The sequence below is a fragment of the Phascolarctos cinereus genome, unplaced genomic scaffold (assembly GCF_003287225.1).
Source record: "Phascolarctos cinereus isolate Bilbo 61053 unplaced genomic scaffold, phaCin_HiC Scaffold_4;HRSCAF=312, whole genome shotgun sequence".
NCBI classification, from domain to species: domain Eukaryota; kingdom Metazoa; phylum Chordata; class Mammalia; order Diprotodontia; family Phascolarctidae; genus Phascolarctos; species Phascolarctos cinereus.
The window spans coordinates 216,720,770-216,736,043 of NW_027555847.1; the positions used below are offsets into that span (position 1 = coordinate 216,720,770).

At 46.2% G+C, this 15,274-nt stretch overlaps 1 protein-coding gene across 2 annotated transcripts in view; it reads right to left on the reverse strand.

Annotated features, from left to right (window-relative positions):
• Positions 1 to 13,034, reverse strand: part of PDGFA (platelet derived growth factor subunit A) — a 37,444-nt gene extending 24,410 nt beyond the window's left edge. For both annotated transcript variants that reach the window (XM_020977315.2, XM_020977314.2), the window contains exons 1-3: positions 11,923 to 13,034; positions 9,818 to 9,914; positions 1,690 to 1,794 (exon numbers count right to left, since the gene is read on the reverse strand). In XM_020977315.2, coding sequence (XP_020832974.1) covers positions 1,690 to 1,794; positions 9,818 to 9,914; positions 11,923 to 11,985 — 265 coding nt within the window. In that variant the 5' untranslated portion in view covers positions 11,986 to 13,034. The remainder of the gene's footprint in view (positions 1 to 1,689; positions 1,795 to 9,817; positions 9,915 to 11,922) is intronic.
• Positions 13,035 to 15,274: the final 2,240 nt, after the last annotated feature.

The window sequence follows — 15,274 nt, forward strand, 5'->3', positions numbered from 1 at the left end:
AAATCAATTTCACAGATACAAGAGAGCTAGTGATACACTTGATTCTTCAAGTATTGCCATCCCCAGCAATCTAGAAAGAAATACTGCCTCTGTGGCATCTTTGTTACAGCCCAAGAGGCAGAGAGCAGCCCCATCAATTGAGGACATTGTACGGACATGAACCTCAAGATCCTGATTGGAAATCAAAATTCCAAATTCCCAATTCCCACCATCAAGGTCCCCTATATTACCTCTCCCAAACCCCTCACAAAGGGTTACCAGCACTAATAAGACAGAAGCCAATATCTCACATACACACATACTCTTTCTGAAACAGCTGGCATTTTCTAAATGTAGCCAGACACCCACAACTTGGGGAAAAAATGGTATGAAAATAAATGTCCTGGAAATTTGTGCTGTTTTCTTGCACAATGACAGAGCTGATAAAGCCCCCACAGCCAGCCATTCAAGCTGCATTTTGGAAAAGATGTGATTGGAAGAAAACACAGAAAAGAGGCAAGTTGCCCACTTTTCCAGAGTGTCTGTACTACTGTGTACCCTACTGTTCTGAAGCTAATAGCTGTAAGCACTCTGTGTGCTCCATGTTATGAATTGGAAATTACATACAACCACATTTTCCAACTGAGGTCTACTCTCTAACACGCTGCAACAAGACAAGGCACTGAAAGAATTTATTCATGCTCATCTGTCTTGGACTCATTGTTCACCAAATCACTGTAGCAGTGAGAAGGCTGTGGTTGGGGAGGGAGTTACCCACAAAAACAAATGGAGAATTTTCATTTAATCAGAGAAAGTTAAAGCAGAAAGAGGCCTTGGAAAGCAACACATAGGCCCCTTCTAATCTGACCTGGTCACAAAATTAGTAGTAGAGACAAGATTCTAGAATCATAAGATTTAGGGCTGGAAAGGACTTTGGGAAGTTATGTACAAAAACCTTCAGATTTGAGAGATGAGGAAACCGGAGAACCCAGTGAGGTGAACTGACTTAACCAAGGAGAAGGAAAGCATTTATATAGCACCTACTTAGTGCTAGGTATCCTGTTAAGCACTTTACAAATCTCATTTGATTGACCCTCAAACAACCCTGGGAAGTAGGTAATGATGTTATCTGCCACCTTTCCCCTCTTCCTGCCCCCTAACTTTACAATTGGAGAAGCTGAAGCAAACAGAGGTTATGTAACTTGCCCGGGGTCACACAGATAGTAAGTGTCTGAGGCTGGATTTGAACTCAGGTCTTCCTGACTCTAGGCCCAGCACCCTAACCCCTGAGTCACTTAATTTCCTCAAAGTCACACAATGAGTAGAAGTTAGGATTAGAAGTCAGAACATGAACTCCAAATCCTCTGTTCTTCCTACTTCACCTTTAGAACCAAGGTATCCTGATCCCCAGGTTCAGAGTTCTTCCTTTTCCATTATCTCTTCCTGCCTCTTTCAATACTACCCCCCTTATCAACAATCTGCCCATTAGGGGCACCCTCATTTTATATTTAAAACATTTTGCAAACTTTATACAGGGTATCCCAGAAGTCTTAGGGTCATTTTAAGCTTCAAAAGCTCTTTAAGCTCATTTAGTCTAATAAAAGCCTAAATAGTGTTAAAACTTTGGGGATACCTCATATTGCTATATAAATAAATGTTAGTTGTTATTTTTACTATTGGGGGGGGAACCAAGTCCTTGTTGTTTCTTACCAATACTTCTTTTTCTTCTAATGGGTACAGGATGCTTTTCCTGCACATGTTTGGGAGCATGGACCATATGAGCTTTCAGCTTTGTTTCTGAAACATCCTCGTATCCTAAGGAAAAAACAGAAAGGAAAAGTGACCAGCTTGAACAAGGGACTAAGTCTGACCATGCCTGGATTGAGCTAAAAATAGCACCTGCGGTATAGGCAGCTGTGTTTCTAACTGAGCCTCTTGGCTCCAAGACTCCCTCCTGGCATACAGTGAGTGACCACGGTCAGCTCCCGGTGGACGAAATCAGTAACACAGAGACATATCTTAACTATCTACACCTCCAAGTGAAAGAACAATAATCAACAAGATGATCAACTGATATTTGCAAATACGACTTGTCAAGATGGAAGACTGAAAAATGGATTTCACAGTGATCCAACCTATTTGCACAGAAGACAAAAGAATCTCACTAGAATCCAGTTCCTAACTGCTCTCGCCAAATTACAATATGAATTGGCCTACCCAATATTCAAGGAGTCCTGTGAGTGAACTACATAGGCAGGAAAATTTCTTTGATCTATTTCTAATTTCTACCTTCAGCAATTCAGAGGGGCCTTCTAATTGAGCCTAGATGAGGCAAGCAAAATAAGGGGATGGTCTGTGGCCACTACACAAGTCCTGAAGAGATCCAATAGACATCCATCCCACAAGATATGGTATCATGACCCTCTATGGGACCCTCTATGACCCTCCTACCATCTGGCATTCTGCAAATCACTACTAATTCAAGAACAAGAAGCAACAAGTTTGGGTTTTCTTTTTGTCTCTCAATTGTGGAAAATATCCCTAATAGGGTGTCCTAATCTTCCAAAGGACATCAGAAGCTACTCCAGGCTCGTGGACAGGATCTAAACTTGTCTTGTTCCCTAACTAATCCTATCACATGGGTTGAAGGGACATGAGAAAAACAAAACCAAAGAGAGAAATATTGGCATTTAATTTATCATAAAATAACCCAATAACTACTCCACGATTAGGTTCTGCTAAGTAGAACCATTTCCTTAAAGACATGTAAGAAAAATGAGGGGTTTTTTTTGGGGGGGGGGTTAAAGCAAATTGACCTGAAGTGGAAAAAAAATCAGAAAATACATCCCCCATCCCTTTCTTTGCAGGTGAGAGACTATTGATGTAGGATGTTGCATATACACTAGGTCTTGCTGAACGTGCTGATTAGGTATGCTGAACTGCTTTTTTTCTGTCTCTTTTATTCTTTGTTAAAGGGAAGGAAGGGGAAGGGAACAGGTACATTCATAAATGAGGGTGATATACAAAGATATCATTAAATTAAAAATTATGAACATATGCAGAGAAAATAAAAAACCAAGCCAAAAGCAATAAAAATCAACTCAATGCAGTTGACAAAATTCTTCTACACGCTACACAAGGATCATAGTGCCTTTTGTGACACATGGGGATGGTTATAGGTTTTATAGGTTTTACTAATGTCTGCAAAGATAATAGGAATACATTTTTTAAAATGCAGGTGGGTAGCTTGCCCCTTGCAAAAAAATATCAGTTGCACTGCATGCTGGCTGTAAGTGTTTCTACCCTTCTGAATTAACTTTTGAACTGTCCTAACTTCTGCAACATAAGCAGCTGAAAGCCTATTTCATACTTTATTTGCCTTAAGACCTGCACCAAATGCCATGTGAATCCTCCAAGTCTCTCTTCCACACCCCCAAAACTCCTTCAATGAACAATATACAACTATGTGCTCTTGTGTAACAACTCGCTTCAGCCTCCGGCAACTGAAAACGTAATGTCATAAGACACCTGAATAGTTATCTCACTGGTAACACATGCCCTAGGGCAAAAGAAGTCATGAAATGATATCACTGACTTTTTTCCTGTTAAAGAAGTTAGAATTTTTTCAGTTTCATGATCACAGAGGCATTAATTGGTATTTATTGGCATCTATAAGTATCTTGGCCAACCCATAGAACTTTAAGACCAAAAGGTGAGAGTATAAAGAAAAAGATGACCATTAGGCTAACCCAGACCTAGAGAGTCCAGAGACAGGATTTTGGTTCTACCATAACACAGCACTACTTATGCCACTTTATTTCTCTGGGCTTCAATTTTCTTATCTGTAAAAAAGTCTTAGACTAAGTCTACAAACTTTTTATGGTTCTCAAATTCTATGATTCTTCATTGGCCTCTCCAGTCCATTCAAATCTGACACTTGCATTAGACAAAAATAAAAGCCTGTATAATGTTCATGGAAACTGAAAATACTAGATTTTGTACTTTTTTTTTTGCCTAACCTTGTCTTTCCAATATAGGCAGTTTTCTAAAGACCTAAAGTAATCAGATCAGAATTCATGTTGACTCTGTTGATGCAAAAGTTATTTCTTATCAACCAATCATTTAAGAAGCAATCCTTTCTTAACACAAGGGACATTTCTGAGTCATCCTCTTATGGCAGCCATGTTGCCAACGCCAAATCTTCTTTACAATACTACCTAGTTAAAGTATCTCTATCAACTTCCTGGATAAGCTTTTACTCAATTTCTCGTACTAACTTCAATACACGTGGGCAAACAAAAAAAAATCTTGTTTAGCAATGTTCTTTAAGATCAGAAAGGACTTTACTATGGGGAAAGCTTTCTCTCAATTATGAAGGGCAGAAAGTGTTTCCAATGTGACACAGCTCTTACCTGCCCAGGAATAACTCAGGCCAGCAGAAACATCACTAGTCAACAAGATGGGTGGCCAAGAACCCAAATTGAGTAGTGCCTGATTGTTGTCGAGCCAGGGAAAAGATATCTTGACTCACAGATCCAGAGAGGCAACTTCACCCACATGAACTTTCAGGATGTGTCATGGAGCAAAGTCAGAACAACTTTCAGTCGGGCAAAGCTCTCCTCTGAATCACTTTTTAAACTGTTTTCAAGACAGTTAATCAAGTAGCTCTGCTTTAATCTTTTTTGCACTGATGTACTAACAACATGGAAATGATGGGTAGAAATTCTCAGCAATTAGTCCAGGGCAGTACATTAATGGGGCTGAATGGGGATATTTATTGGATTAGCGTCACCAGGACATGCTGGAACTGTGCCAATCTGACTAGGGGAAAACCCAGATCTGAGACAGCAACAATAATATTGTTCGGTTTAATTAATCATAGCAAATGTGCCCTAAAATTCAAGACTATCATTTATGTATTTTAAATAAATAAATAAAACTCACACAGGCCAGAGTTTGATGGCTTTCAAATGCTGTTAGCAAACCCAAAGTTCACCCCAAATTGTAGTCAGTTCCTCGCCTTATCAAAACTAAAGCTATAGCCCAACCTCCAAGAAATCAAGAACAAAGGATAAGATTTCAAAGCCCTATTAGGCCCTGGTAAGGTAGAGCTCTGCCACCTTCTACCTATATGACCTTAGATAATCAATTAAGCATGTTAAGCACCTATGTACCAGAGTGGGAACAAGTAAGGGGAAGGGAAGAAGCATTTATTAAGTACCATGTACCAGGCACTTTCTAAGTACTTTATAACTATCATCTCATTGGGATAATAATAAAAATAATAACTAGCATTTTTATATAGTACCTACTATGTGCCACGTACTACAGGAAGCACTTTACAAATATCTCATTGGGATAATAATAATAATAACCAGTATTTATATGGCATCTACAATGTGCCAGGTACTGTGCTAAGCACTTTACAAATATTTCATCTGTTTCTCGAAACAATTCTGAGGGAGGGAGGTACTATTATTATCCCCATTTCACAGTTGGGGAAAAACAAAGAAAAGATTCAGAGACTTGCCTAGGATCACATAGCTAATAAGTATCTGAGGCCAGTCTTCCTAACTCCTGGACCTTTACCACCTGGCTACCACTGAAAAGTACAAATGAGGTACTACTCTCTGGGCACATAAGGGTCAGCTGGGGAAGCCATAACTTTCCCTGAACTCAGTTTCCTCATCAGCAAAATGAGGGGGTTGGAGCCTAATGGGAGATGCATGAAGTCCCTTCTGTCTCTAAAACTAAGGTCCCATTTGTGCTGAACAGCATTGCTCTTTCAAGGACAATCCTTTCTGGTGCCCACCTTATCCTTTTTTTTCCTTTTAATCAGCCTCTGGTAAAATATTTTGGTGAGGAAGGAAGTTGAAACTCTTGACTGAAATGAATTTAACAGCAGGAATAAACCCACACATAATCCCCCAATGAATAATCAACTACTAAAGCAACCAATCTCCAAGCTACCTGTGGATACCCTTCTAGGCCTGTTCTAGCCCTGTTGGAATCAAATGCAAAAACCAAAACACTCCGCTGAAGGTCAGCAGTACTTGTCATAACTCCCAACTTACTTTAAAAAAAAAAAGCCTTTGGAAGTTTTCCTACAGTTTTGTGATCAAGCAAGGTCTACAAAAGTTGTCACATCACCTGCATTTAAGTTATTGCTTGAATGATCCCTCTCTCTCCTGGTTCTTTACTGCCCAACAACATTAACCATTGGACTGTCTCTCACAGTGACCCCTTCAAAAGCACAGAAATCCTAAGGCATCTACCACCTCCCAACGGACCTATTGTCTTCACAGGATGAAAATCTGGTGTAGTACCAAGATAATTGGTTTTGTATTCTATTCAGAAGACTGGGGTTTGAATGCCAACTCCCTCTGCTACTTTACTGCCTCTGTGTGAGCATGGGTAAGTCATTTCACCTCTACAATAATGGAGTGGGGAAGTTGGTGATACAGTGAGTGAGTGAGGAGGACCTGAGCTCAAAATCCATCCTGAGACATTTGACCCCTACTAGCTGTGTGACCCTGGGCAAGTCACTTAACCTCATTTGCGCCTCAAAAAATAAATTTTTAAAAATAATAATCATGGGGGGCAGCTAGGTGGCACAGTAGATAGAGCACCGGCCCTGAAGTCAGGAGGACCTGAGTTCAAATCCAGCCTCAGACTACACACTTAACACTCACTAGCTGTGTGACCCTGGGCAAGTCACTTAACCCCAATTGCCTACAAGCAAAAAATTAAAATTAAAAATAACAATAATAATAATAATAATGAAGGAGTTACACTAATCATCTCTTAAGGATCGCTTTCTACTTCTAATTCCCAGAGTTCTATGAAGGTTGTCCCAGAGGGGCAATACCATGAGCCAACACAATACAATAGAAAACACAGGCTTTGGGGACAGAGTACCTATGCCCTCAGTTAACTATCTCTGTGATTTGGGCTCCCCATCTCCCTAGGCCTCAGTTTAGTAATATGTAACATAAGGACTATTTAGAAGAGGGGTGGGGAACCTTGGGCCTCAAGGTCACAAGTGGCCCTCTAGGTCCTCAAGTTCGGCCTCAACTGAATGCAAACTTCACAGAACAAATCCCTTAATTTGTTCTGCAAAACTTGAACTCAATCAAAAAGCCACACCCAAGGACCTAGAAGGCCACCTGCACCCTCGAGGTCGAAGGGTCCCCACCCCTGATTCAGACCATTAAGAGTTCTCTTCCAGCACTAAATCTATGATCCTATGAACAGCTCAGAAGCAAGGAGAATTCCAAATATCCTTCTCATGAAAGGTATCCCAAGAACCAGATTACTTTCCTCTAACGAGATTACTTTTCACAATTAAGGGACATAGAAAGAAGGGCCTCCTTAAAATTATCTTCTGCTAGACTCTAGTGAGAGGTCCAAAATTAATCCTTTCAAAATAACACCTTTTAAAAATTGGACAGCATTCCCAGATCCTCCATCATCTGAGTAGCTAAGGCCTGTGCTCTTCCCCCCCCCCATCCTAGTATACAGAGAGGGCTTAAAGTAAAGCATCCCAGGTAGGCAGACTGGTGATTCCTCAAAGTATCCTTCATTCTTACTCCTCCAGGTGTGAGGCTAGTCACCTCAGAGCAATGCAAAAACCTATCAATTTAACAGGCTGAGCTTAGATTTTAAAAGGTGTTAATGGGTGGGGGGGATGAAGGGATGTGCAGCAGAGAATAAGAATGGTCTAAGTAGGAAATGAGAATGGTCTATTTCCCTGCTGCTTCTATTCTCTTCCAAAATGGTAGTCCACCCCCGCCAAAAGATGAAAAAATATCCTACCTTAAATGGAAAGAAATCAAAGTCATACAAACTCCCTGTGGTCTCCTTTCTCTCCAAAAGCACAGCACCACCAAAATACCAACTGAGACTCCAGTTCAATTGAATGAAACAAAGACATCCAAGTTCAATACTTGTTACAAATCAGGGAGTGGAATCAAGCTAAATTTCTCTTTCAAGTGTTAAGAGAAATTCTACCTCAGCAGTGATAAGGATCAGCCAAGGGATTTCCTGGGTCAAGAAACTCCAGAAGCCATCTTTCTTACTATAAAAATGGTCTTGGCATGAAATGAAATAGTTTAGGCCTCTCCACTCCCATAATTAAGTACAAATTTCCAAATGAGTGCACCATATGATTATGCTCATTTTTCCTCCCTCAATGTTCTCAGAATAGTTTGCAGGAACAGAATAAAGTCAAATACTAGACTTTGCAATTCACTCACTTGTAGCCTTCTGACCAGTATCTGCCACTACATATGCATAAATAACTTAAAGTGTCCTCTAGCTTCAGAGAGAGGCTGAGTCAGGAATCACTCTTTTTTCCCCAGTAAGGAAGAATGTATTCTGAACAACCAAATTCCCCAAACCAAAGAAGCATGGTGAACAGCCTATTTTCTGGAGTGCCTAAGAAGGAAGAGGCTTTTTCAAAGACCCGGCAACAAAGTATGGCCTAGTTCAACCACATTTCAGGACCCAAACCAGGCTGCATTAAATAAGCACTAACCACCCTTCAGTAATTCACCGCTAAGGCTGAAGCTACGTTCCAATACAGTGATCAAGAGACCCCTCCCCATCAAGGTAAGGAGCTCACCGTCCCCACCCCCACCCCACCAAGTCCCACACACACCCCTACTCCCATCCTAGCTCTCCTTCGCAGGGTAAAAAAAAAGAAAAGTTGGCTGTAGAAACTGCCTGAGTTTGAGGCAACTTTTCCACAGGGCTCCTTGCAACTTCCAGAAGTAAGCCTTACAAACAACAGTAACAACAACAATTAAGGGATTCTATGGACTAGAGAAACTCTGAGGGAGATCTGAAAATAGCCCGAAAAACAGCAGATGTGGCTGCATGCCTTTTTAAATGTGCTAAGAAAAGGAGGGTAGAGAAAGGGACAAAGCTGCATTTGTTTAAACCACAAAGGCCAGACCCACAATCAGTAATATGGCAACAGCTTGCTGTGATTACAAAGAGCACTTTAACAAGGGGTAACTACTCCCCACTGCCGCCGCAGCGGCTGCACCGCCTCCCCCCACCCCCAGGCCATCCCACCTTGAATTGCAGCAACAAACAAGGTGTATGTGCTATAGGAATCGACTAGTTCACAGATTTGTTCCACAGAGAGGTCGCTGACTGGCCGGCATCTCATCTCTAGAAGCGTGTTTGCAAACCCAGTGGAGGGGAAAACTACTCTCTTCTGGCCCTTTGAATGAGTGCCCGTAAATTTACTGTTCTAGCGTGGGGGGTCATGTTTTGACGGCTGGTTTCCTTAATACTGCTCCTCGAGAAGCCGTGAACTGGATTGCGGCTGGCGGGTGAAATCACCCTCATGTGCTATGACCCTCCCCCTTTCTCCTCCAAAAAACCTTCATTACCGAGGTCTGAAGGGAGAGTACAAGCCTTCGGGAGCCACAGCATCAATTCTTCTCTATTTAACTGAACTTCTATTGACACTGACTACATTTTCCTTAAAGAAAAAAAAAAACAATCCTCCTTTTGAGGAAGGAGCCCTGGGCGGACAAGTCACTGAAGTCCAAGCAGCCTGGGAGAGAAAGTAGTGACTGGGGAAGAAACTCCTGACTCATCGGCATGTTTTTATAGCTCCCGGATTGGATTCTGACCTTTCGGTCTGAGTTGCCTACTCCGGTTGGGAGACCCGGGCGAGAGCCGTGCAATCCCTGCCATAAGCAAGCACACGCGTGTTCGCAGCTGGGAGGGGGGGGGTGCGTCCCGCCCACTCACCACCTTCCCTCAGGCCTCCCTTCTTTTTTTTTTTTCCTGGCAAAGCAAAGGAAAAGAGAAATTAATTTACCTACGGAATCTATCTCCAGGAGGCGCTGCAGGTCGCGGATGCTGTTAATCTCACTGTGAGCCAGTCTCTCGATCACCTCCCGGGGGATTTCGGCTTCCTGGGAATCAGACCCAAACACCTTATCAGTGCTCTGCCGGGCTAAGGAAAGCCTTCGCCAAAGCGGGTGGCACCTAGAAGCAGTAGGGCTTGTGGGCGTGTGCGTGCCAGCGTTTGGGCAGTGGCAGCCTTCTAGCCCAGTGGATTACCGTTCAGTATGGCTTTGCTGGGCACTTGTCTATTTCTCCTTCGCTTCCAGTTCTCCCCCACTGCCTAAACCCACTTTAAGAAATAAAATTCACGTAGCGGATATGCACAGCGCCCTTACAAGCAGCCCATTAATTCCTGCAACCGGTTGTGCAGGCCGAACGCCCCATCTAAATCTTAATACCACATTACACCCCGGCTTATTTTAACAGGGAAGAAAGGGAAACGTAGGGGATTTCGGTGGTGTATAATAACCCACCCCCATTAAAAGGACTTTTTGGCCCTCCCTTACACTGGTCCACCCACCTAAGAATGCAGACTCCTTTTAAACACCACCACCATCACCACCCCCCACCTCTTAATGTGGAACAAAAGCCCCAGCTCTGACTACTGGGATCTGGGGTGTCAACTGCAGGAAGAACAGTGGGGGCTGAAGAGTCTCGGTGGCCCCAGTGTGTTTAGGGTTTAAAATAGAGAAATTAACATCCAGAAAGAACAAGTTGAAATGCGTCACGGATGGGTAACCGAAAGCCACAGGCAGTTTTTTTTTTTAACACTTTAATAAGAAGAGCAGTTTAAGTTTCTCGCCCTGGAATCCTTAATCTTACCCTAAGAGGAGAGATCTCCCCCACACACTTGTCTCCACGCCCCCTCCCAGCCCCAACCCCCATCTTTTCTCACATAGCACCCCCACCCCACCCCCTGCACCACCTCCTTCTCACCAACCCAGCCGGGCCTTAAGAATTGACAAGGTTTACTTAAATAAATTGACCAATAAAAGATATCAAGATGGTTGGGGGTTAATATCCACTATCTTCCCCCAGCAAAAAAAAAGGGGGGGAGTAGGGAGGGAGCACCCACCAGGCCAAGGTCCCTGCTCTTACTCTCCACACCTACTCTTTTCCTCAGCAAAGCCCTTTATTTAAAAAGGGTCACCCTAGGGGCTTCATTGTAAAATTCCCACGTAGGAGCTTTCAGCGAAGAGGACGTTTCGGTTTTTGGAAAATCATTAATAAGTGTTCCACTAAGGGCCCCTGTCATTCTCCCGGGCATAAGGCCCAGGGGGAGTGGAATGGGGAATCTCTGGCTGGGAAGGAGCTGCACAGAGCCGGGAAGAAAAAGCCGCGCCCGCCACCCGAGCCCCCAGCCAGCCTTTGCCGGCTTCCAACAGCCACCTGTAACCAGGCCCCGGGCGGGACTGAGTCCGTGCCCCTGCATGAGGGGCTCGTCTACCCTGGTGCTGTTTCTATTAGTCCAACCCCTCTCCGACCACAGCCGCCCCTACCTGTAGGGAAACCGGGGCAAGGGAGCTTCCTCCTCTCACACCCTCCTCCCCTAAGCACCCCTCACACCCCGTCCCCCAAAGTCTATACACACCCCTTTTCTTTCACACCCCGTTACCGCAGCCCCCCATGTGGGGTGGCAGCTTAGGGGTTCTCAGGAAAGAGACAAGAGCCTTGCCTGCTTATTCTTGTCTATAGATCCCCCCAAGTTTTTCTTTTCCACAGACAAGCCGCATTTTAATCCTTCCCTCCAGCTTCCCCCCCCTAATGTAAAGCAACGCGACATCCTGGAAACTCACCAAAAATAAATACTTTGAGAGCTTCTAGAATAAAACGTGCTTGGGGGGGAGGAAAAAAATACACCACCACAATTTTTAAATAATATCTGCAGAGCAAGATATGCAGTGCGACTCCCTGCCAATGATCCGCCTCTCTGCCTAGAGGGATTTGGGGGGAGTTTTTCGCCACCCCAGCCAAGACGCCCCCAGGTACCTGAATCCTAGGGAAAGGGAATAGAGGCAGCACAGGGGAAGCAACGAGGGGAATAAGGAAGGTGGGTATGGGGTGGGGGGTACCTACCTCGGGAAAGGCATAGGACAGGTATCCAAACCCTAGGAGCAAAACACAAACCCAGGTCCTCATCGCGTCCGGGTGCACTTTAGACTCGGTGGGAACGCAGAGCTGCGGTGTAGGAGCTTCAGCCGGGCTCCAGTGGCGGCGAAATTCAGTACCATCCCTCAGGGAGAAAGACACTGGTGTGTGTGCGCGCGTGTGTGTGTGTATGTGTGTGTGCGCGCGTGTGTGTGTGTGAGCGAGTGTGTGTGCGCCGCTCCGGGATCCTCCTCGGCCGCTGGGGGGGGGAGGTGGGGAACTGGTGGAGGGGAGGAGGAAAGGGGGTTGGGTTTATTATTATATATATTTTTTGTAGCTCCCGGATCTGGGGCTGCAGCCGTCTCTCTCACTCCCTCTCTCCCTAGCTCTGCTTTTTTGGCTTTAAGAGCAGACCAGCCGGTACTTCTGCATATTTGCTTAGATCAGACCCGAGTGAAACCCAAGGCATGGAACCGGAGCACCACCGCCGCCGCCGCGGCTGAAACGCCCATCACCTGTCTGCTTGAGCCGGGACTCACCAGCTCCTTCCTTCTTCCTCCCTCCACTATACACTCCCCGCCTCCGACTTGCAGAGACGATGAAAAGCCCCCTAAACACTTCCCCTCCCCGCCCGAAACACCGCAGTTCTGAGCTGGGGCTGGGCTGTATTCCGAAACGCTCCGGGCTCTCCCCCAGCCGGTCTGCCAACAGCCGGGGCCGGCCTCTGCCTGGGACCTGCTCGCTGAATGCCCGTTTTCCCACACCACTACCGCCCCACAACGTCCCCCTCACTTCTCCTCCTCCTTCTCTTGGTCCTCCTCCTCTCGCCTCCCTCCCCTTTCAGCCTGAGGTGGGGAAATACAGACAGCGCCGAGGGAAAAAGGGCAGCGCCAGATGGCAGCCTTCGCTGCCCGTTTTAAGTCCTCCTCCTTCTCCTCCTCCCCGTTGGCCAAAAAGAGAAAAAGGTTTTAAATCCCCGGGGCTAGACTGGATCAGACAGGAAAAAAAAATTTTTTTTCCAAAAAGGGAGGGTGGTGGTTAACTCCTGGAGAGGTCTCCGGAGGTTGTGTTTGCTCCGCGCCTAGGCGAGTGTGTGAAATCGGGCAAGCTACAGAGGAGGTGGTTATACCATTGGCACCCTCCCTCTCAATGCACCGCCTCCCCTCCCCTCCCCTACTTTTCTTACCCCACCCCCTTCCTTCTCCCCTCCCTCACTCCCTCCCTCAACTAGCCTTCCCTTCCCTTCCCTATAGTATTCCAGGCACCAAACCACCAACAAGTAGTGGGGGTTGGTTTCCTGCTGCGGCAATGCATTCAGTCTTGCAACCCAGGCTCCAGCAGTGCAGCGGTCCCTGCTGCAAAGCAAAGAGAGAGAGACAGAGAGAGAGAGAGAGAGACAGAGAGAGACAGAGACAGAGACAGAGACAGAGACAGAGACAGAGACAGAGAGAGAGAGAAAGCACAGCCAGGCTTTGGGCAAAGGCAAGGGGGCAAGTGGGGAACGGGGCCGGACCCAGGAAAGAGGGTGAGTGGAACGAGAAGCCAGGGTTGACATGGGGTGCTGGGAGGAAAGGGAGACACTCTTCTTCCTAAATCGGGGTTCTCCTGACTTCCCCCCCCCAGCCCTTCTCTTCCCCACTGCTCTGGTACGAGCCGCAATCCTGCGGCACCCGGGAGGGGAGGGAAAGGGAAATAAGGAGATCAGTCGCTGTCGCTTTCAGCCAAAGCCTTCTGAAAAGCCGGGAGCTTCTGCGCAAAGAAAAAAAAAGAAAGAAAATCCTTCACTCACGCTAATCTCACCCCGCCTTGCCTCCTAAAATACAGAAACCTGCGCCATTATTATCAGCTGGCCCCATCCTTCACAACCCCTCCCCCATGTATAATTTCATGTATGCACACATATACACGCATGTACGCTACTCTAAAGAATCCGAGAGGGGCATCTAGCCCTCAGTAGCCGTGCAGCTGCCTTTGCGTTCTCAGCGCAGTGCGCAAAGGGGGTGGTGGGGTGAGGAGATGAGGCTGCAGTGGATGGCTGACCCTTCCCTACTCGCCCCGCAGCAGAAATCTAAGGATAAAATGTATGGGGCGAAACCCCTCCCTTCTAAATGCACACACACACATACCACCCCTACCCGTAGACTATACTCCATATAGCGTTCCTACCAGCCCCCCCACCCCAATTTTCAAGATGTGAGAAACTGTCTGCAGGGGCTGAGAATGGTGTGGGGAGGGTCAGGCACCGCGCCAGGCCGGGCAGCTCCAGCCTTTGATGCTAGCAGCCAGCTCTGCGCCAGGGCAGCCGCCGCCCTAGGGTCCAGCCCGGTAGGGAGGGGACGGTCCTCCAGCCTCCTGGGCCTGTCTACACCGCACTGTCCCCGCTTCCCCTTTGGGGAACACAGGCAGCGTTAGGGCGTCAGTTCCACCCATGTTCTCAGAAAACTTAATGGGGGAGAAGGTGGCAGGCAGGAAGGTGGACGCCGGAGACAGGAACTCCTGTATCGATTGCTGTGGGATCTGAGAGGAGCAGAGGGGATCCGGGGTGGCGCTCGCTGTCAGTAGCCCTACTACCCCGAAGCTGCCTAGGCCCAGAGCCACCGGCGCAGCTTGGCCGATGAGCTTTGGGGAAGAGAAGCAAGCTTTAGGTGGGAGCAGTTTGGGGGACCAGCCAACGCCTCTTCAGCTTGGGGAGTTCAAAGTCAAACCCCTGGTGGACTCCTTGGCCCCCACTGCTTCCCTCCTCCCTGGAGTTTAATATATTACATATTAACCTGGAACTGGAGTAGATTCCTCCCTTCCTGTATATGATTTCGGCGTGGGGCTGGAGCAGAACCAGACACCTCGAAGCTTATACCAACGGTCGTCCCCAATTATTCACGTTTGAACTCACCCATTAAAACATTAATATTTGATCCAGGGGAGGAGAAAAGAACCTGCTATTGAGGTGGGGAGGGGGCGGGGAACAGAGAGAAGGGTGCAGTTACTTGCCCTACTGAATACTCAAACCTGGGCGCTGCTGAGCTGCTTCTGGCGTTTCCAAAAGGAATTATTTTTAAAAGTCCATTCTACAGTACTGAAGTCTATACTAGGAGCCGGTCGAGCGACCCCCACCCGAGATCTCAGTCTATTGAACTCATTGTAATTTAAATGGAGACCCCCTAGACTGGGGAAAAGAAATGCACCTTAATAGCAGCGCGAAGAATTTTGCTCCACAGAAAATCCAACAGTATTTAAGTGGATTAACTCCCTTTACCCAACCCAGAGAGCGATAACCATCGCTTAGCTAGACAATGGGCAGTAAAGGCGCAACCTACCAGCCCTAGGGCCTTTCATCTCCCTG